Source organism: Podarcis pityusensis (assembly GCF_964106645.2).
Source record: "Podarcis pityusensis genome assembly, chromosome: 1".
Classification (NCBI taxonomy): Eukaryota; Metazoa; Chordata; class Lepidosauria; order Squamata; family Lacertidae; genus Podarcis; species Podarcis pityusensis.
In genome coordinates, this window is record NC_138028.1 from 73,423,722 (window position 1) to 73,447,879 (window position 24,158).

The window sequence follows — 24,158 nt, forward strand, 5'->3', positions numbered from 1 at the left end:
CTGAACAAAATGGGCCTTATTTCTTCTGTGTAAGTATGCAGAGGATGAGACTAGAAAACACACACACATTTTATCCCAACCTGCTACTAACTTCTATGCTTTTATTATAAATTAATCTTGAAAGTACACGTATGAAGTTTCCAGCTACATTCTACATTAGACAAACTTGAGACTACAGCAGTGGCATTCGTTACACAAATGTCTGTAGCACCCCCAAAAAAGTGTTAACACAACAAATTTTATTTAGCCATCAGCCCACAAATGCAAAAGGTTTACAGAGAATAGAAAGTGCATTAATAAAGCTAGTCCTTACCAAAAAAAGAAAAAAAAAGAAAATATATTATCCATTCAAAATATTTTACAAGTTGAATGATGTAATAACTTATTCTGGCCACTTACTGATTAAAAGGAAAAAATAAATGAGGATATGACCACTTGGACTACACCACTCTTCCCTAAGCCATGGGTCAGTAGAGATCACTGAGTCCTGCCGTTTTTCTTGCTTTCTGCATAAGTGCCCGCAGCTGAAACTGCTTGCGAGACAAGAGGCGGACATGCTGAAAAGAAAAAACAGGCCAGGGTAAATCATCTGAGCACGATCTATAACATTTTAATTTGATCAGCTTCAATGGGGTATCTTCGTTACTGATAAATGAATATTTAGGTCCAGATTTTGAATTTAAAGACAATTTGAAAAGTAAGATACCATTTTGATTGGCATTTTCTCTTTGACTGCATGTCCCAATAATTTCGAAGGTGTAAATTTTGACATTTTTAGATTCTTCTAAATTAACTTTGTGTATTGGTGCATGTAACATATACCAGTGTTTCTGAAACTTGGGACCCCAGCTGTTGTTGGACTACAACTCCCATAATCCCTGACAACTGGTACTGCTAGCTAGGGATGATGGGAATTGTAGTCCAACAACAGCTGAAGACCAAAGCTTCAGAAACAGTTTACTAGACACATGCAGTCACCCACACAATAACTTGAATCAGCCAAAATGGGAAAAGGTAAAGAGGGCATTTGGTTGGCCATACAGCTACAAGCACATCCTCAAGACCCAAAAGCTGAAACTGATCCCACAAAACCTGACCAGACAGTGCATTAAATGCCTCACTCAGACCTGTTACAAGAAGAATATATACACAGTGGTCCAACTCATCATGGGAAGACAAGTTATTCTGTACTACAGGCTTATATCTTCCTGGTACCATCCAATGCACTTGAAAGCCCTCCCTTCTTCCCTACATTTGAAGAAGCATTAGAGTTAAGAACTAGGAACACAACTATTGGTTTCAGTGGACCAGAAAAACTACATGAATGTACCTTTGAATATTTACTCAAACTTACCTTTAGAAAGATATCAAGATCAATAACTCCACGTCTCAATGCTTCACCCAGGTAAAAGATGGTATCTTCAATGGCATTTTCCTCAGCATACAAGTTCAGAATTTGTTTGTAAAGTGGCGCTGTAGGAACAATAACTTCGTCTATGTCATTATTCTCTGACTGACTCTCCATTTTTTCCAAGGCAGAACTCAGCTCTTCGTCTTTCTTTTTCAGGAGGTCAATGTTCTTGTCAACTTCAGCCTAAAATTAAAAAAATTATAGGTTTGTTTTAAGATGCCTTGATACCTATTTAATCAAACACCCTAAACATCTCCTATTGCATGTGAAGAAATTACCCCCACACTGCTCTGAGGGCAATAATGGCAAAAAGGGTGTCTGCCTGGGGAAACTTGGGATCCACTGAATCCCAAACTCTCCTGTTCCCATAACATACCTCTGGAACCGGGGGGGGGGGGGGGGGGAGTACATGGTCCTGAAGCTGGTGTACTCAAGTTTCCCGTCCTTTTGGCACTAGACGGGAAAACGTGGCGGTAGGCAGAGTGGGCAAAGGACAGGGTAGTTACAAAAGGAAAAAAACCAGGATGGGTGCTACACCACCACCTTCTGCCCTGCCAGCATAAGGCCGGCAGGACTTTGGGTGTGGCAGTTTCTTTGCCTCAGTAGGATTGCTCCGTAACACTTTAAGAGTATTTATGTACGAGAACAGCATTTAACTGCTTATTTGGAGGTTCTCAAAATTTCAGCATTACTGTGCTATCAACCTTGTAAATAACCATAGACACAGGACAAATAATTGTAATGTCTCTGCAGTTTTAAGACCACTATCCTCACTTGCAAATAATGAATCAGTGGTGAGGAATAGATGGCTAAAAAGAAAAGGGCTAAATTTTTCATTTCTTATAACTGCCTTACCTACCACACAATGGATACCAAGAGCTACAGGCAGCAGAATCTACTGCAAGGAAGGAAATGTTCCAGCTGCTCTGAGCAACCAAAAAGGCTTTGTTGTGGTTTGAAAAGACATGGGAAGTCATGAGCCCAATGCTTTTAATTGCTTGAAAGGGAAAAAAAACCAAGGCATATGGCAAGCCTTTTCGTTTGCTTACCACTTCCTGGTCTAGGCGAGTTACCATCTCTTCAAGCTTTTGGTGACCTTTTTTCAAGTCTTCCTCTGTGCGCTTCAAGGCATTGAGCTCTGCCTGGGCACGGTCCATTTCTTCTTTCATTCTCCATCTCAACTTATCACTGACTGCTGAAATAAGCGAAGCTCGAATGGTATCTTCGCTAATGGTGCCATCTCTGCTGGGACCTGTACAATAAGATTCAGTCACAGAATCAACCCCTTCTACCTCTGAGGAGATTTGTAGGTCATGACAATCTGTTTGCAAAGGTATCTGAGGCTAAAAAAACTAGAGTATGTTAAAACAGATTAATTTTCGGACATAACATTCCAAAAGGTGTACCCATGAACTTCTAAGTTGCTTAGTAATCTATTGTACTTTCCCAGCTTAAGGAGGTTCTGCCCATCTTCTCACAGAGTGCAACTGTGAACCTGAACCAGCAAATATTTTAAAAGCAACCATAGAGCTTTCAAGTGTTAGCTAATTAACACATTAGCTAACTATCACAATGAAAAAACATCAAGTCCTTGAACACAGGTTTCGCTCTCAGTCACTCAAACTTTACTTTGGATACACCCCCAAATTCAAAATGTTTTAATGAAAACACAGAATGTTTCTGTCAGATTACTAGCTCTGGTTATTGTTTGAGGAGCACTGAGTTGAGCTACAAACAATGAAACACTAGTTTATTTTTTATACAAATATTTCTTTTGCTTTTGCATCAATCATCATATAAAATATCTACAGTCATTTTTTATCACCAAGTTCACATGAAACCCCAAATGTTTGCCATGCACAAGATGGTCTTTCCTTATTAAAACCTTTCCTTCCAAACACCCACATCCACGAATTCACATTGCACATTCAAATTTACAAGTTTTTCACTTGTCTCCTCACAGACAACACTGTCTGAAGAGTTTCCTTACATTGAGGACTTGAAATTTTATAAAAATGAATGCCCTGTCTTAATCACTACCGTTACTAATCTACAAATATATTTTAAGAAAGTATTCAATAAACTGTGTAGGTTCCAAACATCACAATTATATCAAACCTAGCAAGAATTAGCAACAGCACTCTAGTATAAAAATTGTATTTTACCTTAACACACCAGCTCAAAGAGCCCCACAGGTTTCATATGCAGCTTGAATTTGCCACCATCCATGTGTTCTCTTAACATTAAAACTCTTCTTCTTACAGTCTCTTTCACAATTATCAGTCCATTCTTTTTGCTTTTGAGGTGTTCCCACTGCCCCACATAGCACTTAGTATGTAGAAAGTATGGTATGGGTCTATCCCAGCAGTTTCCTGACCAGCCCACCTGCAGCAATTTTGTCCACTCAGCAAAAGTAAGCAAAGTACGGAAAACGTCTGTTCATGCTGTTGTTTCTGAATCCGCTCTGTCTTGCTGCTGCTTCATTCACTCTGGTGGGATCTTCACACCAAAACAACTTTATGGAATCACAGTCTCTGATTGGAACTTCCGACTCCAGACTTGGGATTTCACTTTATGAGGATACATTGTGAATTCATTTTCAGTATTTCATTCTTCCTGCTTTCATTTTCTTTTCGTTAAATGGATATAAGCTTCTTATCTTCAGAATAAAATTAATGACGGATGAGTATCAAAATTTCATTTCTTCAATGCTTTTAAAGTCCAATTACCAATTTCAGTGAACACCAGATTATTTTTATTTGCTCTCATTTCCATTCTTGTCTTGGGTTCATGTCCAACAAAGTTCAAAGTCTGACGCTAATGTCCGTTATGTTGATCATTGCTTCCTAGTCTTTCTGCTCTTCTCTTGAGTATGTATAGGCGTGGTATCGTATGTAAGGAACACTGAAAACTGGTGTCAGATGAATAAACCCTTCTGCATAACAAATGTTGAGCAATTTAAACCAAAAATTATTTGAACACAAAACATTATTACAGCTCAGAGTTCTGCACATTGCTGATTCTAAACATTTGCGTATCATCTGAGTTCCCCCCATGAAGCTTTTATCCCAAAAACAAAACAAAAACACCTCTCCAAACATTGGCATTATTAATTTTCTATTATATTAAAAGTATAATAATAATACAGATTTAAATAAGACATTCTTATGGGACAAGGGGCCCCAAAACATCCTGGAAAATCTCCAAATACCAACACCTCCAAAAATGCCTCCCACTTTTACATAATTACTGGTATTTAACTTTTAGCAGTTTCAACTTGAATTATATGCATATTTCTGAAGAATGAACAGGCATACAGACAGTTACGCTGATACATGCTGCTAGATGTATACAATTTGTAAGGCGAGCTCAAATAAAGACATCAAAACTCAGGTTAACAAATTCCCGCAGGTTCCAAAATGACAGCTAAGAAATAAGCAAAGGCCAGAGTCAACATCCTTAGAACATATTGTTGTTGCGTTGCTTTTAAAACAAGCCATATTCTCATTAAATATAAAAACATAGCTTGTTGTTAAAACATTTATTCAAATACTTGTGCAACAAGAAAACAAGTATAATTCAAGCTAAAACAGAGATGGAAGCCAGGATATTGTTTGATATTCTTTTAGCTTTAGAGGGGAACCATGGAATGTGTTGTGTCATCAAGTGCTGTCCCAACTACTGAAAAGACCCAAGGCAAAACAGTATGTCGCAGTCGTTCTATTATATAATCTCAGGTGATCTGAGTGAACTGCAAACATTCAGACGTTTTAACTAGCCAAACATAGGGGTGTAACTTAAGTGATCTAAGTAAATATGTTTATGTACATCAAAAGATGTAACCCTCTAATCCCTCTCAAGTGATTTAAGAATTCATCAAAGTTTGCCTTTAAAAGATTAAGACCAGACTAGCTATGTGGTAGGACAAATGAAAACAAGTATTCTGGCAGACTTAAGGTAGGTTTGCAGTGATGTCAGCATGTGATTATCTGCATTGCCAAATTCCAAGGAAGCCTGGTGATTGGGGAGATGAAAATGTGTAGAGCCCATTTCCACAACATAGTGATAACAAAAGCTTTTGACAGGTGATTTGTATTATTTGGGAGCTATGCAGCACCAAGTGCCTGAAGACTACCTTTCATATTTTGCCCCCTTATCCATCAAGTAAGCACACACTTACACTTGCTCCTAAGAAAAAGAGCAAGGGCTACTTTTGGTTGAATTTGAAGTACCATGTCAAATCACTAAAGAGGTTCTCTTAAGTGTTTTCCCCATTCACCCTGTGTTGCATATTCCTGTACCTGAAAGACAGCTGCACGCAAGAGTTTACTGCAGAAATTGGTCCTAAATTGAAACATGTTGCATCGTTTTCTTCTGAATGATCTAGATAACAGTTTCAACAAAATAAATGAAGGTTCTGTTCTGAAACTATCCATTTCTGTGTTTTCCATACCAAGTTTTATCTTCTTCTACTACTGTCTAGACTTGTCCTGTTTAAAACGAATTATTCAGAGTAAGAAAATCATGAAGGCAGTTTCAAAAAGTAACTTAACCTTATTTTGCTAATCCCCTGCTTCAGAAACCGTATTAAAATAGGGCAACAGAAAAAAAAACCAACCCAGAACAAAACGAACAAATCACTTGGCTCAACTGAGTAAGCTGTGCTAAAGAGGAAGGTAAACACTGTTCAAAGCAACTATGGGTGATATCAAATGTTACTCATTCAGAAGTAGACCCATTTAGATCAATGGACTTAAGCCCACTTATTTCAGTGGGTCTACTCAATGCTAATTTAGGATTATCAGCCTATATGGTCATCCAGAAAATGATCTTGAAAAAGCCAGCAAAACAAAATCCTATTCATGTGCTAGACCCACATTTCCATCTCTCTCTGCCCCAGGTTTCTTTCCACCATAAGCATATATCATATAAATATATCTTAGAACCAGTTACAACTTCTTGGTCAAAGCTGTTTATTTATGAAGCTTTTGTCTAGAGCTTAAATAAAGTCAGAGAAATAAGTCTGCATGTACAAATATATGGTTTTAGATGTACAGAGAACAAGACAGGCTACCACCATATACCAATTCATACCAGGAGCACTTGATTTGAAGAGCACCTTCAAGAACATGAACCCTTAACATTTTCAATCACTTCCATAATTAGCCACCCTTAGAGAAGAGTTCCTGGCATGCAGCCATATGTCCAAGGGAAAACTCAGACATTTAACCTTTGCTATACAGAGTCTAGTTTCAGAGCTGACCTTATGGTACTGACCTTACAGTACTGCAGACTAGCAGTTCACTCAGACAGAAAAGAAACAGCTAAATATCAACTTGGCAATGGAAGAAACTGATGTTTAATTTAATTTAATTTAATGATGATGACTATATATCACCACCAGTAGGACAATGTGAAATTTAGCATAAACAAAGTAATAATGGTGTATTCCTCAATTATTAACTAGAAAAGAATTTTAATTATCTTTTCAGTTGACTTTTCAGGAGGGGTATGATGTCAAACAAAATATTAACACTGAAAGATGGAAGTGCAAGATTAAACAGGCTAAATTGCTTTAGCTGTATCAGAACTGCCAGAGTAGACAGTCCATTTTAAAGGATTAATACATTGTGGAAGTCCATCAGCTGGGGGCCCTATAACCAGTTTGAATGACTTCCAGAAAATACTGCCTTACTAGGCCTCTGTTTAGTTGAACTTCAAGTAAGACATTTCTTCAGATAAGGTAGTAACCTCCACCCCCACCCCACCAATTAAGTACCTTAAGATTAACACCGCCATAAACCCTTAATTTGCAGCTTATATTCTTGAGCAAAAAAACCATTCTCTGAGAATAAAAATTGAAAGGAAAGAACCTTGATATCAGCCTGGGGTCAATCTTCACTGAACCTTTTACCAGGCAATGCCAGGAATTTAACCTGACACTTCTTCAGCAGACAAAATGTCTGCTCATTGAGCTATGGTCTCTTCTTTCTCAGACCCTGCTTCTAGTGGCACAACATCCAAGGTTGGAGAGCCCTCCATAATGCCCCCCATGAGCTGCAAGGAATTTCCAGCAGAAGGAAATTCCACCTCTTGCCCAGTGGAAGTGCTCTTCACTTGTGCATTGGGATCCTGCTCCATGATAACATAAGTGAACTCTGAACCCCTGAATGTTAATATATTTACGGAAAGAAATCTTAGAAGAATGAACCCTGATATCTCTACTAGTCTTTTTAGGGGATTCCATTCTAATTATATAACTGCTACTTACCCCCCAAAGCTTAATTAAGTCTGCAAATCAAAGAGACCCTGTGGAAGATGTTGCTCTGCTCACTGCTATATTCCAGTTCCCCAAGAAACTGGAGTATTCCAACAAGAACAAAGATTTCTGAAAGGCCACCTTGTTCGTACAGATGTGCGAGCAAGGGAGACGCTGTGAGCTAACATGAAAATATAAAAGCAAAATTAATATTTGTTGCTCATTCATAAACATGCAACATACTTGAAATACTATATACCAACCATAAGTAAACCATATATAGTACTTAACAGCAGTGATAACTGAATTTTAACAGTCCCAACAAAATTAATATCATGGATCCAAAAAGCAACATGTTTTTGCCTGAAAGCTTTCCCTTGCATTCTCCCAAAAAGCCACCCTTGAGAGTAGAGGGAACCTCAAGAACAGTATGAGATGGGTGGTGAGGAAATGCAGTTGAAGGGGGAGATCAGTAAGCTGCCTTGTGCAAGTAGAAGTCCTTTCAACTTATGTAAGACAAAGTCTGGATCCAAAGCTTTACTTTTATCTCATACAGATAATGGTCACCAATTACTGGTAGCAACAGCTCTTGAAAGTTTTGCTTTCATAAAATTATGTGTGGTAGTAGCTTACTTAAACACACTATTTTTATACAACGTAAATATAGCTGAGGAAAGTATCACCATTTCTGGGATGTTTGACTGTGGGCTGACTCAAGAAGTGTTTCAACAAGTACAATTAGCAACCCAAAGAACATCTTTCCTCAATCGTCTTTATAAAAAAAATTCACATCATTCAGTACTAAGTGTTCACTAACAAAGAATGTAAGGACTAAGAAATAAATACTAGTATTTTATTGTTAGAACACAAATCTCCAAGTTATACAAATTAGATGGATCAAACAGCATTGCCCAACATCAAAAAGGTAGAAAAGATAGGCCCAGATCCATACTGGAACTTAACGTCCCTACTACAAGCAAGTATTCAAAATGAAGGCTATAGTCAGTTGTAAGCACCAGGAAGCGCCTGCCATGTCCTTAAGGGAATGAGCTGGACCGCACTATAAACATGTAGAATTCTGCTCCTGTCCCTCCCAAAGGCTATATAGTTCTCCCCCAATCTAGTGGGAAATTTCCAGAGTGGTATGCAAAGAGAGGTTATGTAAAAAAATATAAATGTAATCCAAGCATTCATCTTAAACTGCAGTAAAGTTCAAGTCTAGTCAATATCTGTCTGCTACATTCTATTCCTGTTGCCCTTGCATTCCAGAATCACATTTGTGCTAAATTTTAGCTTCCAACATCAACCTACAAGATTGATATCATATTTGGAAGTACTGACCATTTAAAACCACAATACCGACGAATCCAGAATTCGTCTGGATATTGACCTGATTTCAGAGAAGCTGGGAAGGTGAAGTAAGCCACTGAAGTTAAGCTCTCTCTTGTTTGTGAAAGGCACATTACAGCATAAAAGCAATTTACATAAAATGTGCTACCGAAACACTGAAGGATATTGTCTCATGTGGCTTCATTCACAACCAACTCTCCTTAAGAATATTCAAGTTCACGGCAGGGTTCTTTTAAAATAAAAAAAAGCATATGCTTCCCTGTAATTTGTTTCCTAGTAAGTACTAACAGTGATTGTGAAAAATGGTCATTCTATTAGATTATATTTTTAAAGTAAATTCTGATGCAGGCGATCTGCCTTTTTTCCAGGAAAGGTGACACAGTAATGCCAAAGCAAAACATGGCAAAACTGTCATACAGTCACTGTCAGACAGTTCAACAAGCTTCAAGGTAACCAGAATATATACCTTCACACAGTTTTAACAAGTGCCATAATAGCTCTGGGCAGTCATGATCTTTTGCAATGAATGTCTTGCAGAGTAACATTTAAAACTTTCAGCGTCTAAAACTTATATAGGATTTTGGATGTGACATTCCTGGTTGAATAAGCCATGAAGGAGCATCTGGTGCAAGCATCTGGTGTTTATGCTGGTTTTAGTACTTTGAGCCCAGGCTCTTTAACTCAGTTTCCCATTATGTCTGAAATTGGGAGCACTGGTTTAATGTTGATTTACTAACCAGCATCTGAAATCTGATTAGCAAGCTTCTATTAAACCTCAATTCCCCATTTCAGAGGAAAGTGTGACTTAAAAGCAGCTTGGGCTGAACCTGGCACACATGGGGAGGCGGGAATAAGCTTGATGCTTATTCTTGCTTAATGAACTATGGTTTATTAAGAATTTTACCTCTGAGCCTGCCATATGTTAATAAACACTCATGAAGCATAAGTGATTAACATATAACTAGAGTAACATGTGAGTCCATGTATAATGAAGCCATAATGCTTCAGTTTGTTTTCCTGCTCTAGTCAGACTCGCCTTTTCCAAGGTGACATATTTTTTTTGTTTTATTCTGATCTACCCACATAAAATAGCTTTGTAAGCTATTACTGCACCCATATTTTAGGTAGCTATCACCTCGTGCTATTCACTGAGCATTTTTCGGATGGGAATATCAATCAGGGAAACTAAACTGCTTGGCAGTGTCTCTAAGCACACTGTAGAAGCAAACTGAATTCAGTGGGGTGGGGAAGTAAACAGAATTAAAAAAAACTTAAATATATCGGCAAATATCTTACTGCAGTGGTTGCAGAACAATGCCACTAGCAATTACATTACTAAATTAATACCCACCACCATATTAACAGTGCAATTCCACTGCCTGAAAATTCAAATTACCACCGTTCACAACCTTCTAATAATCTCTGTCTGTAGAGACCTTCCATACTTGCTTAAACTGAAATCTATTATTCCTTCTCCAAAGAAAAAGTTAGATCAAAGTCTCCAAAACACTTAATAAATCCAGGTTGAAGACATCTGTGCCACTTGCAGACAAGAGAACACCATCTAGATGGAACAATCCTGGAGACTCTGGGACAAGTGAATCGTGTTTGATTATAATCCCTCCAATACGTTCCATAAAACTGCTGATTTCCCGATTTACTCTCTTCCTGCTTTTCTCCATGAATTCATGGGACATATCTTGGCTCCATGCTTTGCGGGGTACAATATTAGACCAGACAAGGATGCTGTTCTTGAATGTTATCTTAATATGTATTATATCTTTCTTCATTTGTCTTATGATATCATAATCTGCGTATGTCCCAAGGTCATTTCCTCCTAGATGGACCACCAATATATCAGGATCTGTTAGACGCCGCCGTGTGTGCAATAGGCTGGGTATCAACTGATCCCACGTCATGCCACTCTTTCCTAGCCAATGTAGTTTGGCATCCTCCAGTCGAATGCCCAACTGTGGGCCAAAGCTTCTTTCAAGTGCTCTTTTTTCTGCCCAGAAAACGTAAGAATGACCACATATCCATACCTGTTTCTGCTTTCTTCTGCCATCTGCTATTAAGAGAACAAACATACATTAATGCTTCATAAATTTTGTGGCCCAAGCACCTCCTGAAAACTTTATTCAGTGTTGTCTGAATTATTCCATGTAAAAATCAAAACATGAGACACCTCTATCTTAAAATACATGGCATAATAATCCATAAAGTCAACTCTTTATTTGAAGATTGGTGTGTAAAGTTTACAGGTAAAAATGCCTGTATGCAAGTTATAAGATCAATGGAAAGGAATGCATGCTCATGTACCCTTTTGATCAATCTTACAAGAGCAAGTGAAAATATCTTTTCTAAATAAAGTTGCTAACAATCCATTTAGATCTTGATAAAGTATATAGGTTTGATAGATGTGCTCTACTCAGAATGAAGTTCTTCCAGATTTTTTTCCAAAATTAACAAAAGGTCAGGAGCAGAAGTCCATACCTTTCAAGCAGAAGAGAAAGCTTCGACTGTTAAGAAAGCCCAGGGAGCAGAGTTATACTTCTCTATTAAATCTTATGTAGAAATTTATGTAACCATTTCCACACTTTGCCTGACAGGATTAATTTTTGTTGCCACATTACACCTCCATTTTTAAAAATTCATTTTCTGAACAAAACGCTAGAAAGCTTGCACTAGGGATAGATTTTCTATTACTGCCCTGAAAGAATAATAATTTGATCTCTTCTAAACAATGTAGACCTCCAGTATTAAACTACAGAAAATTATCATTTTTACATTCTCCGTTCAATTTTCAACTTGTTTTTGTTTATGAAGTCTTTTCCTGACATGCAATCCAGTCAATTTTATAATTGTAAAAATGGTTTTATTGTTTTTAGAGTTTGCATCTTTTGTATTTGATCTTATTGTACATAGCTTCAATGGCATATGGCTCTGAAGCAGTCCATAGACCTGTAAAATAACAATAACGATAATAGTAATAGCTCAACAAAAGTGATGATAATTTTTGGAGTTCAAATATATTCTATGTGACATTGGACAAGAAAATAGTGGATGATGATGAGGCCAGGGATCTTGCAGTCTTTGTGCTAAATAATAAAGTGCTTTCTAAATCATACTCTTTTGAGGGTTTTCAAGTTTTTGCTTATCACTAGAGGCAACAATACTTTCAGATTCTTAGGACTTCTCTCCTGAACAGGTCTGGTAGTTCTAGGCTAAGTAGTAACACAGGTGAGCAAGCATTTCAGCACCCAAGAATTACACTGAATGTGAAACAGAAGAAAGCTGTTGATTGGCACCTTTAGCTTACAGATCAACAAACTTCACAAGATGAAGATCTGGTGATGGTAGCTGGGCTACTTCATGAACGGCACTTCTACACTTGCATCACACACAAAAAGAGTAGGGGGAAAATCACAGTTTGGGAGTGTACTGGAAAACACGATGGAGTCAAGGATAGCTTGGTTCACTTCCAGTTAAGCACGGAACTCAACTGTATTTTCAGTGCTACTGACCCGACAGCAATCAAGGTTTCTTCAGTTCACATCATCCTTAGGTACTGTTCTCCATCCTTGGCTGACATAGCAAAAGGCTTGTAAATAGGCTGTAGTACTGCCTCTTGGACTGCAGTTACTCCACACTGGCTACATGCCTCTTCATTCTTGTGTCCAAATGATGCTGCTGTTCAAGTTCCTGGTACATTCAGTGGTGTGATCAAATGAAACCCACCCCTTTCTCATCATTGAAAAGTTCATAACTACAAGATCATTCCCCCAGTTAATAAGAACATAATAAATATGTATGCTTAAAAAAGAAGAAGCCTTTGGGCTTTAATTTATCTTGGACCTGCAAACATAATATTTTCAAATACATGTGGACTTCATTACATAAAACAGTTCAATAAAAATGAAGTTTGTTGAACAGTGAAAACAGTTAATGATTGTTCCATAAATCAAACAAAGGAGAAAAAAATGAACATCCAGCATGGTTAAAGTGTAATGTAACTGATGTTTTTGCCACGAGGCACTTAATGCCCATCTCAGAAATAGGTGTATTTGGATTTGCTTTATGCTGCATATTTAGAATGAGCAATCTCATTACATTCGGAAAAAGACACTTTCAAAGCTACTCACCCACAGTAGTTACAGGAGGCTGAGAAGGGTAGTGTTGTGTGCTAGTTGTTGGTGGAAATGATCCGCTAGGGGGAGGGTAAGGATAGCTTGGGTAACCACTCGAAAGGGGAGGGGGAGAAAGACATAGTGTTATGCATTCTTTAGTTAATATCTCCATTCATAAACAAAAAAAATTATTTTTTTTACATTTAAACAATTTATAATAGACAAACAGAATTTTAAAAAGAGCCACTTATGCAGATATAAACAGTCAGAGTAATATTCAAGACTATGAGAAATTTGTTGTCATCCATAGGTTTCAGAGGTATCAATGTTTTAATCAATGTTATTCAAATATGTATAAATAAATTTCAAGTTCCCTGATCAAAGTTTCTTCACATTTGTGGATTAAAGCTGAAGACAGGTAGAGGCACTCAGTCTAATTATTCATCGTTCATTCTGTTAGCAGTTAGCAGGTTTGTACTTTGTTGCATTATTTTCATTTGAAAAGGTCTATGTTGCCTTGGTGGTTTCAATTACAGAGGGGAGATTGAGCAGGCTTCTCCAACTGCCAGAGCATGTACACATTTTAGAGTTTCTGCATGCTACGTTACTTTCCTCAAAAGTTAGTGCCCTCTATTTCCACTCAGTTGGTGCCATGCACTCCATTTTCAGAATAAGTTATATAATCCATATAGTGATGGCAGAACTAATAAGCCCTCAATAGTAGGAAACTAGAGACAATAATACCACAGGATATGAAAAAGGGAGATACAATACAGTACACGTGTGGGATTTCTACACTCAGAACTGTGTCTATTGTGAACAAGCCTTACTGTTTAATTCATTGTACTAACACTAGCCAACAACTAAAGGGAGAAAATGAGCCGATGTGCAGAAACAAAGCAGTCCTCAGCCCTCTTCTGTCTCCATACATTAAAAGAACATGTGCATAAGGTAGCAGTGTATTATATCGAGGTTGGTGTTAGATTTTAGTAGACTCTCAGACTGGGCCTCTCTCAGTTCCCCTGCCCAACAATGTGTCTTCCCTTGGGCACTCTGCCCACCAATTCTGCTGCCACCAGTCATTTCTCACTCCCTCTGGTTGTGCTTATCCAGCAGATGGCAGCGGTGTTTTTGATGGAAAACAGGCTACTACTCAGCTCTGATCTTCAGCAGCAGATGGCTGCCATCTCAGAGACCCCAAATGCAATGCCCGTTTGTGAGCACTGCATTTTGGGGGTCCTGAGATAGTGGCCACCCACCACGGACTGGAGTTTGAGTGGTAGCTTGGCTCCCATATGAAAATGGCACCTGCTGGTGGAGGGTAGTGATTGGTGGTGGTAACAGCATTGGACAGAGACCCCAATGGTGGTGGAAATGCCAGGCAAGGTGTCAATGGGGGTGATAGCAAGACTGGCATCAGCTCCAATGGGGCCCTGCCAGAACACGTGCAGCAGTTGCTCCAGTACGTTGGGTTCTAATCCTGGGTCTGTTTTGGAGTTGCTCCACCACCACTGCCCACACTGTCTATTGCTGGCTTCACCCTCAGACTTATACGTATTGGGCAGAAAGTCTGAAGGGGAAACTTACACACATTCAGCAAAAGGTACACAGGCTCCTCCATGTAACTAGGAGTTCTGTGGATGTGTGGATGTAAATTTTGTGGAGGAGCCTGTGTGCATTAAGCTGAACTTACACACATTCTCCCAACAGATCTTCTGCCCAGTGCACAAAGGTCTGGGGGATGAGCTGGAGGGAACAGAGACATCAGAGACAGAAAAAAAACATGCATAGCTGTGCACCCCCCTACATGTGTTCTTTGAACATGGGAAGCCTAGATTTTTTATATATAAAAGGGCTCTCATCAGGAGAGGATGCAGCCAAATAATGTTAAGAATGCAGGAAGCAAGCTGAAAAGTTTTATAAAAAGGCAAGAATGTGAGTCATTTTAGAAGTATAGGTTTACAATGACACCAATTTTGCTCACTATACACTTAATCACTGCTTTACTCAAATGAAGGGGCCTTAAATGCAACCAGGGTTTTTGATTACTGTATTTAAATAACAACATATAAAAGACCCTGACTCAACACCCAGACAAAACTGAACTCAAGATGAATGGAATACAAATCTAATGCTTTTCAAGTCCATCACTCTCAATTTCAGAAATGGGCACAACATCACATTGTCCAATATTGCCAGTGTAGTCTATTGGATCAGCAGATTCAGCAAACTATAGCTTACCTTGGGTTAGGTGGTGGTCCAGGAGGGAAATGAGGCATTCCACTTGGCATTCCTGGCATATAGGAAGCTGTGCACAACAACAATTTCAAACATTTTAACAATTTAGGATAGTGTTGTTCAATTATATAAAATTATCTCAACAAATAAGTAATTGGGTTGCCTCTACTCAAGGTAGATCTACCAAATGAATGGAAATAATGAACTTAGGTCTATTTCTTTCAATGGGTTGAGTAGAACTTAGTTGAATACATCCAACTAGATTGGATCCAAACTTCCTGTGAGCAGAAACCTTCTGGGGGAAATGGAAGAGGCAATGCTTACCTATTCCTTCCTGCTATTTCTGACCCCTGAAAGTTGTTCTGGAGGACAGGGGGAGGGGGGTATTCTATGGAAGACCATGGAAGTTGGTGCTGAGACAAGAGGCAATAATCACTTCCCCAAGTCTCCACTGAACCTCAGTCCCTTTTTGGAACAGAAGCAGCTGTTTTATTAATAGAATGACAAGTATTGATGCAGCCCATTTGTAATTTCTACAGTTGTAAAAGTTATTTTTTAATAGCCCAAATGAAGAAAATGCAGAAGGAAAGAAAAGACAAAAAAGTCTTCTTGACCCCTGCCCCACCTTCAGAATAAGCAAACAGCAGCCCAGGAAACCATTCCTGTTCCTAGTCTTCCCTGTTGTGCTTGCACTTATTATGCATTTCAGTTACTTTACTCTTGCTGCATAAGCCAATTCAGAGTGTTCATTTATCTCATTTTTTCCTTACACATATTCAGATCCATAGGTGGAATTCAACATCACATTATTTCAACTGTTCCCTTGGTGCAAGTGTTTTTGCTTGCTTGACAGAACAATCTCCCCTCTTCTCCTCCTGCAGTCTGGGGTTTTTTCCTCCCAAAGCGGATAGTGTGGGGAGACCCCGCCGTGCTACTGGGAGTCCTTCCACTGGCTCCTGCTAGTACAATTGTTTAGTACTTTAATTGAATCCAGTCCTATATAACCAGGGAGTCCTTACAAACAAGCCATTATTAAAATGAAGCAATTAATCTAATAATAAAGATTAAAATGCTCATACTAAGAGCTGGATCTGTATAGTTGGTTCAAGAATTGTGAGGGAAAAGGTCCACTTGCCCCCTCCTCCCCACTGCTGCTCACTACGCCCCTTCCAAAAATCACCTGAAATTTGAGGGAGTTTCTGGAGTGGTCCAAGATGGGACACGAGGAAGAAATCAATGAATTAGATGTGATGTGTGTCTTGCATTTGTTAAGTATACGTAACACATCCCACACTCCAATTTAAGACAATTGAGACTGCACTATGGGGCTTTCCCCATTATGTTATGTTATATCTCTCACTGCACCAACTCTACATTCAGTGCAATGAAGAGTTCTGGAGAACCTGAAAATTTGCTCACTACTAAAATTACATTTCCAAGGGTCCTAATGAAGCTATTTCCCAACTGTGGTTCCCAAAACTGTGGTTTTGCACACCCCCACCCCACACCCCCACTGAAGACCAGGACAGCTACCTATGATTTTTAAAGTGATGGTGTCAAAGCATTAGTGTTACTTTCAAGCTGGCAATATATAGCTTTACTAGTTCTGAAGTCAAACTCCTGGCTATTCTATATTTGGCTGACACCTACTGGCAGAGATGATATTCTCTGGTGGTAAAAAGTACTGTACAATGAGAAAGCTTTTTGCAATGCTAAAATGGCAGAAAAGAAAGCAAATTTCCTTGAGTGTTCAGCATTGGTACATCTAACAATGACAGGTTTTTGTTCTATAAAATGAATTTCCCTACAATAATCCCTGTTTTCAAACTGGTATAAGTATACATTTCAAATATATGCCCTACACATCTTATAAAATAGCACAGTAAATTCTTGCAAAATAATTAACAGTTGTAGGAACATCTTTTTCTCAGAATTTGAGAGCAATGGAACATAAAAGTGTCATTATTAGATACCCAAAAATTAGATACCAAAGCAAGTTTTTAATTTGATTTACAATTAAAAGAAAATTAGTATAAAGGATGCCAATATAACTCTGCTAGCATTACAAAATAAATAAGTTTCAAAAACAATGACATATGAAGGTACTGTACTGATAATTGCAAAATATTAGCATAAATAATGTTTGAAAATAGATCAAGGATCAAATGAATTGTAGCAACATTGTTGAAAAACTGAACATCTTTCATAGAAATTTATTTATAATCAAAACAGTTATTAGGCAGCATGCTCAAAATATCTAGCCTAATTCTCTGCATTTAAATAAACCAAACTCAGAGCTGCTGGTAGCTGAAAAAGATTACACAGAATGAATATTGGCTATACAACTTGTGCTCTGGACTGGGCAATTGGCAGAAGGAATACTTTATGTTTTAACAAACAACATAACTACATATTTAGAAACCAATACTACATTAACTAGATCCTTTCAACAATACACCATGCCATTATTCTACTTGTTTTCATTGCAATTTGCAAGTATATGGGGTACAAGGTACTTACAGTTTGGTGGTCCTGTTGCCTGGTAAGGTGGGTAGGCTGCTGAAATGGTAGGCCGAGAGAAGACTGGAGGTTCTTCTCCAAACACCACAATCATCACTTGAATCAAGCCAATCAAATCTGATTGTGGCTAAGGGGAAAGCATATAAAAATCTCTTTGCTTTTTTAATCCCACAAAGATTAACAATGACAATGCATCCATCACCTTGTCTGTTATAGGTGGTCATTTGGTTACTCTATTTGTAGGTTTTGGTCAAGTATATTCCAATTCAGGTGCAATCACTATCTGATAAAAATTAAAGTGTAGCATATCACTGAGAAAGTACTGATGAGAATATGAACCCTAACCCCATATTAATTATCAGCAGCAATTAGACATTTTATGGCAGGCCACATTCCAATTGCAGATCTCATGAATGCAGATCAAATATGACAAAAGCAGTAACACAATTAGTACTATGTAAGAGTGCTAAGATTTTACTCAATAGAGACCCCAGTTTCTCAATGCCACATCCTTCTGCTATAACAAATGACCAAAGGAAAAAGCAGAATATTCAACAAAACTGCTACTTAAATGGTGAAATAATTTAGGGCTAATGGTTAAGAATTTTATAATTGTACTTACATGTTTCCATTCATGTAGATATGGAAGGTATATCTTGCCATTTGCATCCACGTGCTTCCCAGTTTTAATTGTCATTGAACTAGTTGGCTTAACAAAACAGATTGGTGGATTATATGGATATGTATCCAACAGCCACAGACATATTGGGATATTGTATGTGTTACCTGAAGAAGTTATTTAAAAAAAAAGATGAATGCATTATTATTTTCTCCTTCTGACAATATATTTTAATGCTGTGAAATAGGAATGATTACAAATGCTGCCCTTGTAGTGATGAAAGGCCTTCTAATCTCCACTAACAGAAGCAGACTGCCCTCTAGCCCACTGTTCTGGAAGTCTCCTTGAGCCCTTCTCCCAGGGTACATGCAGGGAGGGGGAAATTCCATTGCATACATTGTGCTAATGAAAAAACTTTGTTGGACACTGCACAAAGAATAGGAAAATCTCCTGTATGTGGCAACACAAAACAGTTATACAAAGGTCCAAAACTAAGAACAAAGCATTCAGAACAAGTTCGTGACCAAGCTGATCAAAGTAAATGATGTAAGCTTTCAAGTAATGTACTGGCAATCTACCCAAGACAAATACATACCTTTGTAATTTACAGGAATGGTTCCTGTGAGGCTCATCAGTTCTCTTGATGAACCATCATTAAAAACTGAAAGGCAAAAAAAAGCCTTATGCAACCTGTTCATTTTATAGACAGATAACAAAAATTGTGTGCATGCTTGTCAAAATAGATATATAATCTCAGAGACAACTTTTCTTCAAATACCTCTCTATATACAAGCAAGCATCTTCTATGAAAATGAACTAATAACACCACACAATAAGAAATGGCTAGCAAATTATTGTATGACAGGCAGATTTGTTCCATATAATTCTTGCATCTATGAAAAATAAAGCTGCCATAAAATTGCTATTGTAGTTGTCAGCCTTCAAAGCAAAGCCTAAAAATGAGCAATACTATTTCCAAGTCAAGTGGGGGGCAGCTGTGGGACTCCAGACATTGCTGGACTACAATCCCATCATCCCTGATCACTGGCTTAGGGGGAAAAGGTTTCCCTATTACCATTTTGCCAAAAAGCATGTCTCAAATAATTAGCACAGTACAGGGTGACTAACCTTTGGTCCTCCATATCTTGCTTAACTATAATTCAAATCTTCTCTGACTACTGGGTTTGCTAGCTAAGGCTGACTGCAGTCTAACAAGATCTGGGGAACACCAGGTTAGCTACCCTGTTCTAATAAGTTACCTCATTTCTTCTTTGTCATAAAATTTCTTACACAAAATATGATATACTGATAGGACACTGACATAGGCTAGCTAACAAAAATACTGCACAAAAAAGAAAAACATACTCACCATATCCATCCATTACAGGCTTGAGGTCTTTGTACTGGGTAATAACACTGACAGTTTCCTGAACAGTCAAGTCTCTGTACTTGTACTAGGGGGAAATAGATTTTTGAAAATCTTAAAGCTCCATGAAAGACAACTTCCACTGAAAACATTTAGACTTCCTTCAACACAACTATAGTGACTAGAGAACAAGATCTGCACAGTCTTCTACAGCAGGTAAGATACTATAAATACTTTTTTATATAGAACCACTTTGCTGAATTACAGCCAGAGATTATAGAGAAAACTTGACCTGCCAGGATCAAGTATAAGTGGTATGTCATGATGCAAAGTGAATCAAACTCAATTCTACAATTAGGATGCTCAAGTGAAATGAGACTATCCATAATCCAACATGTTCTTTGTCTTGTGGTAAGCTGATGCAGTTCTACAAACAAAATGAATATACTTATGAATTAATGTAGACAACTGAACAGATTTTTAAAATTGTTGATGGCAATGAAATAAGTAGAGGATATGTGTCTCTATGACAGAGGCACATATTTAGTCCAACATCTCTGCAAAAACCATCTTTCTCTACCTCAGCCATCCACACACAGCGCCAACTGATCAAGAGCACTCTCATGTCCCACACTTATCTCTGTAGCCTCCCACTCTCCACTGGACAGCAAAAAAACTGATTCCTTCCAGCTCCTCTTTCAAGTCCATTATCAACTCTGCTCACCTACTTGAGCAATCCCAGTCCACAACTCCCTGTTCTTAAGGTCTCCTTGTATGGGAAATGCATCCAGAAGACAAAAATGTATCAAGGAGTTAGTGATCTGTTCCTTCCCCCTCCTTTGCTTTTATTAAGTTTTTTGATGATGTGAGACCGGTCTTTAATGGCCTGAGAAAGTTGGGAGGAGGTGAAGCCCCCCCCCAAAGCAGCCTTCATCAGTTGGAAGGACAGTGCTGGGAACCTTATTTGACATTGGACATTGTTTTGAGAAGGTGAAGCACTGGGAGGGGGTGGCTAATGGATGATCTGCACATAGCCAGTCTGGCAAGCCACACCTGCTATCTATGGTTTCGGCAGTTTCTTTGAAGCTCCTGATCGGCTGCAGGGCGGTGCAAAGTGAGGCTACCTGGGGGAGTCGCTTTGCCACTTCTTGAGGGCTTCTAAATGGCAGATTGAAGTGCTTGCTTGGTATATATACATTGCTTGCTGTTTGAGAATAAAATCTGTAACCTTCTCATTCACTTGTGTTTTTTGTATTGCTTCTGAATCTCATTTTAAAAGAACCACCTTGCCTTTGGTTTTAAGACCAACAGCAGTCAACTTCTGTGGCCTCACTGCTCAGAAAGCAGTACCAGAGTTTGCAATGCCGCCGCTACCTGCCTTTATGCATTATAATACAGATTTAGTCTGTGATCTGCTAACATGGCCAAGTAAAATCAGCTGTGCAGAGCCAGCTGGCAATGTACTAGTGACTTTGTACCTTTAAGGCAGTCACCAACATTCACGTCCAATTAATTACCAATATATTTGTTTATCTGAAGACAATGAGAGTTATGCAGCCACGAAAAAAGAGAATAATGCAAGAATTAATATTTTAAGAATTATGAATAGTATCTATGTTCTACACCACACTAGCTCAACGTTTAGAATACTCTTGAACAAGTTCAAATATTCAATCCTATGGTTTATCACTAATTTGATAAAACCAGTCTAAACAAAGGGAGGAATTCAGTGTCACACTAGCACAAACATTCCATCAGTGCAAGCATTTCTACAGAACAAACTCCCCTCCCCACTGTTCTGGGGGTTCTCTTGACCCCCAGCAGGATAGGAGAGAAAGTCCCATTGCACTAGTGGAAGCCCTTGTGCTAGCTCCCGCTAATGCACCCACTTAGTTGAATCTGGCCCAAAATAGCATAGTGCTAGCTAAGAAGCAAAGATGAGATGCAAAATTCTACTCATAATCTTTAACAACAAAAAGCTGACAAAATACTGTCCCCACCCTCAGTTAGAAATGTATGTTAAAGGTTAAAATCACAGTTGTCTAATCAGGCAATGATGCATTATTACATTCTACTTCCTCCTCTTCATTCAACTTGTTACAAAGTAATAAGGTGGTTTTGCAACTTACTTGCCAATTAAGTATAGAATGGATCAGAAAATGACTCAGGGGAGAATATGTACATTAACCCTGCTGACTACTTAAACTAGCTTAATCCAACTAAAGGATCAGCTGGATGAGTAAGACTGCTGTTCTACACACATTTACTTGGGAGTAAGTCCCACTGAACTCAACTGCACATGAGATGTAAGGCTGCAAATTTAAGCACGCTTACAGCTCAATTCCTATATGTTTACTCAGAAGACAAAACCAGGCAGATAGCCTTCTCAGTGGTGGTGCCCGCCCTGTGGAACGCCCTCCCATCAGATGTCAAGGAAATAAACAACTATCTGATTGTTAGAAGACATCTGAAGACAGCCCTGTGTAGGGAAGCTTTTAACGCCTGATGTTTTACTCTGGTTAATATTCTGTTGGGAGCCGCCCAGAGCGGCTGGGGAAACCCAGTCAGATGGGCGGGGTATAAATAATAATAATAATAATAATAATAATTACTACTACTACTGAATTCAATGAAGCTTACTCACATATAAGAATCAAGATTAAATTAAAATTAAATGGCACTCACTATTTAGGTTATTCTTTAAGTACTATGAATTAATAATTATTAAAGAAGGAATAAGAGTTTGTGTTTTCAATAAACTTAATTCCACTGTAGCACAGCAAATAAAAATACAGTACAAACAGCTTCATTTATTAACAATTTAACAACAAACCTACACTGAACTTTGCAATTCAACTGAACTTTGGTTTGATACTGATACCAGTATGGCATTCTCATCCAGGTTTTATCATGAATCTAGTCACCTTTCATCAATGTTCAGAGCTTTTATGTTCTACTTATTTCAGCAGAAGAATAAAGAACATTAACAACCTTCTCCAAATGAAATTCCCAGCACAAAAATGTTGCTTATACAAGGAATTAGTGAACTAAGCTGCTGGGTGGCATCCTTTTCTTTGTAAATGACAGACAGGTTTTCCTATAACCTAGTAAATTTAACCCTATAGTAAATTTCTTACTTTTGAGTGTTTTAAAATTAAATGTTTTAACACTATCTAAATACCTTAGAGTCATTAAAGCTCCCAAGTAAAGTGTATCCAGCTGCTGCTAACAGATGCCACACTAGGTCAAGTTGTGTTAATTCACAATTTGGGCCCAAAGTACCTTTATACTCAACCTTGATCACTGAGATTCTTTGATGGTAACTAACCAACTCCTTCACCAACCTGAATGATCTCTGCTCACTTGCTGAGTTACATACTTATTTTAAAAATGTAGTACAGTAGTAATAATAATAATAATAAAACCAAATTTGTGTTTATTTAGACTTTAAAAACTCCTAAAGTACTTGCTTACTAGTTTCCATGATTCCTTTAGCTACTAAAAGCTTAGTCGTACCCATGTTCCTCATTTCAGAACGGAATTTAGCTTTAAATAGGCCACAAAGGGCAGCAAATGATTCCGGAAACCCACAAAAACAAAACACCCAACTGAAAACTTGGGAGAGATCGCAACACGCCCATTATTTTCCTGTAATAACTAGGGAGGCCTCAAAGAGTTAGCAAAAGGCGTTGGGCGCTAAGGGTGGTCCCTTTTTGGACTGGACAGACCAGGGACTATTTCGGCCCGCTCATTCCCTTTGCGGACTCCCAGGAGGATCATTCTCGCGACCCACGAAATTAGAAACCCTTCCCATTCCTGCTGCCAGAAAGCCGGCCTCGTTTATTCGTGTCTGGCTAGGATATTTTTGTGGATCCCCCCCCCCCCGGCAGCAGGAAGAAGGGAAAGATAATGACTCTGGAGGCCTCGAGGACCCGCCGGGTGGGCGAGCGCGAAGGAAGCCCCGAGGCTGTTCCCCCCGGCTGGGAGGGGCTCCCCGGCCGGCCTCGCCGTTACCTTGCTAAGCATCTTCTTCAGCTGGCTCTCCGACACGGCCATGGCGGCGGCGGCGGCGGCGGGGCAGCGGGCCCTGCCGGCCGCCGGTGGTCGTCGTTCCGCGCCCCTCCTGCCGCTCCTCCGACTCCCCGCGCGAACGAGGAAACCTGCCCCGGCCTCTCTTCCGGTGCTTCCTTTCCACCCGTTTCCGCTCAGCGGCGCGGCGCGACGTCACTTCCGGCGGCCAGGTGCCGCATGCGCGTGAGCGTAGACTG

General features: G+C 38.9%; 1 protein-coding gene across 3 annotated transcripts; it reads right to left on the reverse strand.

Annotated features, from left to right (window-relative positions):
• Positions 1 to 81: 81 nt before the first annotated feature.
• TSG101 (tumor susceptibility 101) lies at positions 82 to 24,085 on the reverse strand. 3 transcript variants are annotated; one of them, XM_080999371.1, is made up of 10 exons: positions 23,905 to 24,072; positions 19,894 to 19,978; positions 19,120 to 19,185; positions 18,528 to 18,691; positions 17,906 to 18,032; positions 15,389 to 15,455; positions 13,163 to 13,260; positions 2,461 to 2,663; positions 1,355 to 1,594; positions 82 to 557 (listed from the first exon to the last, which is right to left on the reverse strand). In XM_080999371.1, the coding sequence occupies exons 1-10, from the start codon at positions 23,944 to 23,946 to the stop codon at positions 468 to 470; spliced, it is 1,182 nt and encodes a 393-aa protein (XP_080855497.1). In that variant the 5' UTR covers positions 23,947 to 24,072; the 3' UTR covers positions 82 to 467. The 3 variants fall into 3 exon arrangements, with proteins under 3 accessions (XP_080855497.1, XP_080855496.1, XP_080855495.1); XM_080999370.1 differs by lacking the exons at positions 82 to 557; positions 1,355 to 1,594; positions 2,461 to 2,663 and adding an exon at positions 8,510 to 11,085 and having other exon boundaries at positions 23,905 to 24,085; XM_080999369.1 differs by lacking the exons at positions 82 to 557; positions 1,355 to 1,594; positions 2,461 to 2,663 and adding an exon at positions 8,510 to 11,088 and having other exon boundaries at positions 23,905 to 24,085.
• Between the last annotated feature and the right edge of the window lie 73 nt (positions 24,086 to 24,158).

What these genes read in the sequence shown, in the direction of transcription:
- TSG101 (XM_080999369.1), bottom strand. Translation starts at nt 23,946, where the DNA reads ATGGCCGTGTCGGAGAGCCAGCTGAAGAAGATGCTTAGCAAG. An exon ending in ATCTACATGAATGGAAACAT is followed by an intron (nt 18,033 to 18,527) that starts GTAAGTACAATT and finishes CTTTCCCCTTAG; the next exon opens with CCACAATCAGATTTGATTGG. An exon ending in GCCTCCTGTAACTACTGTGG is followed by an intron (nt 11,089 to 13,162) that starts GTGAGTAGCTTT and finishes TTCTCTTAATAG; the next exon opens with CAGATGGCAGAAGAAAGCAG.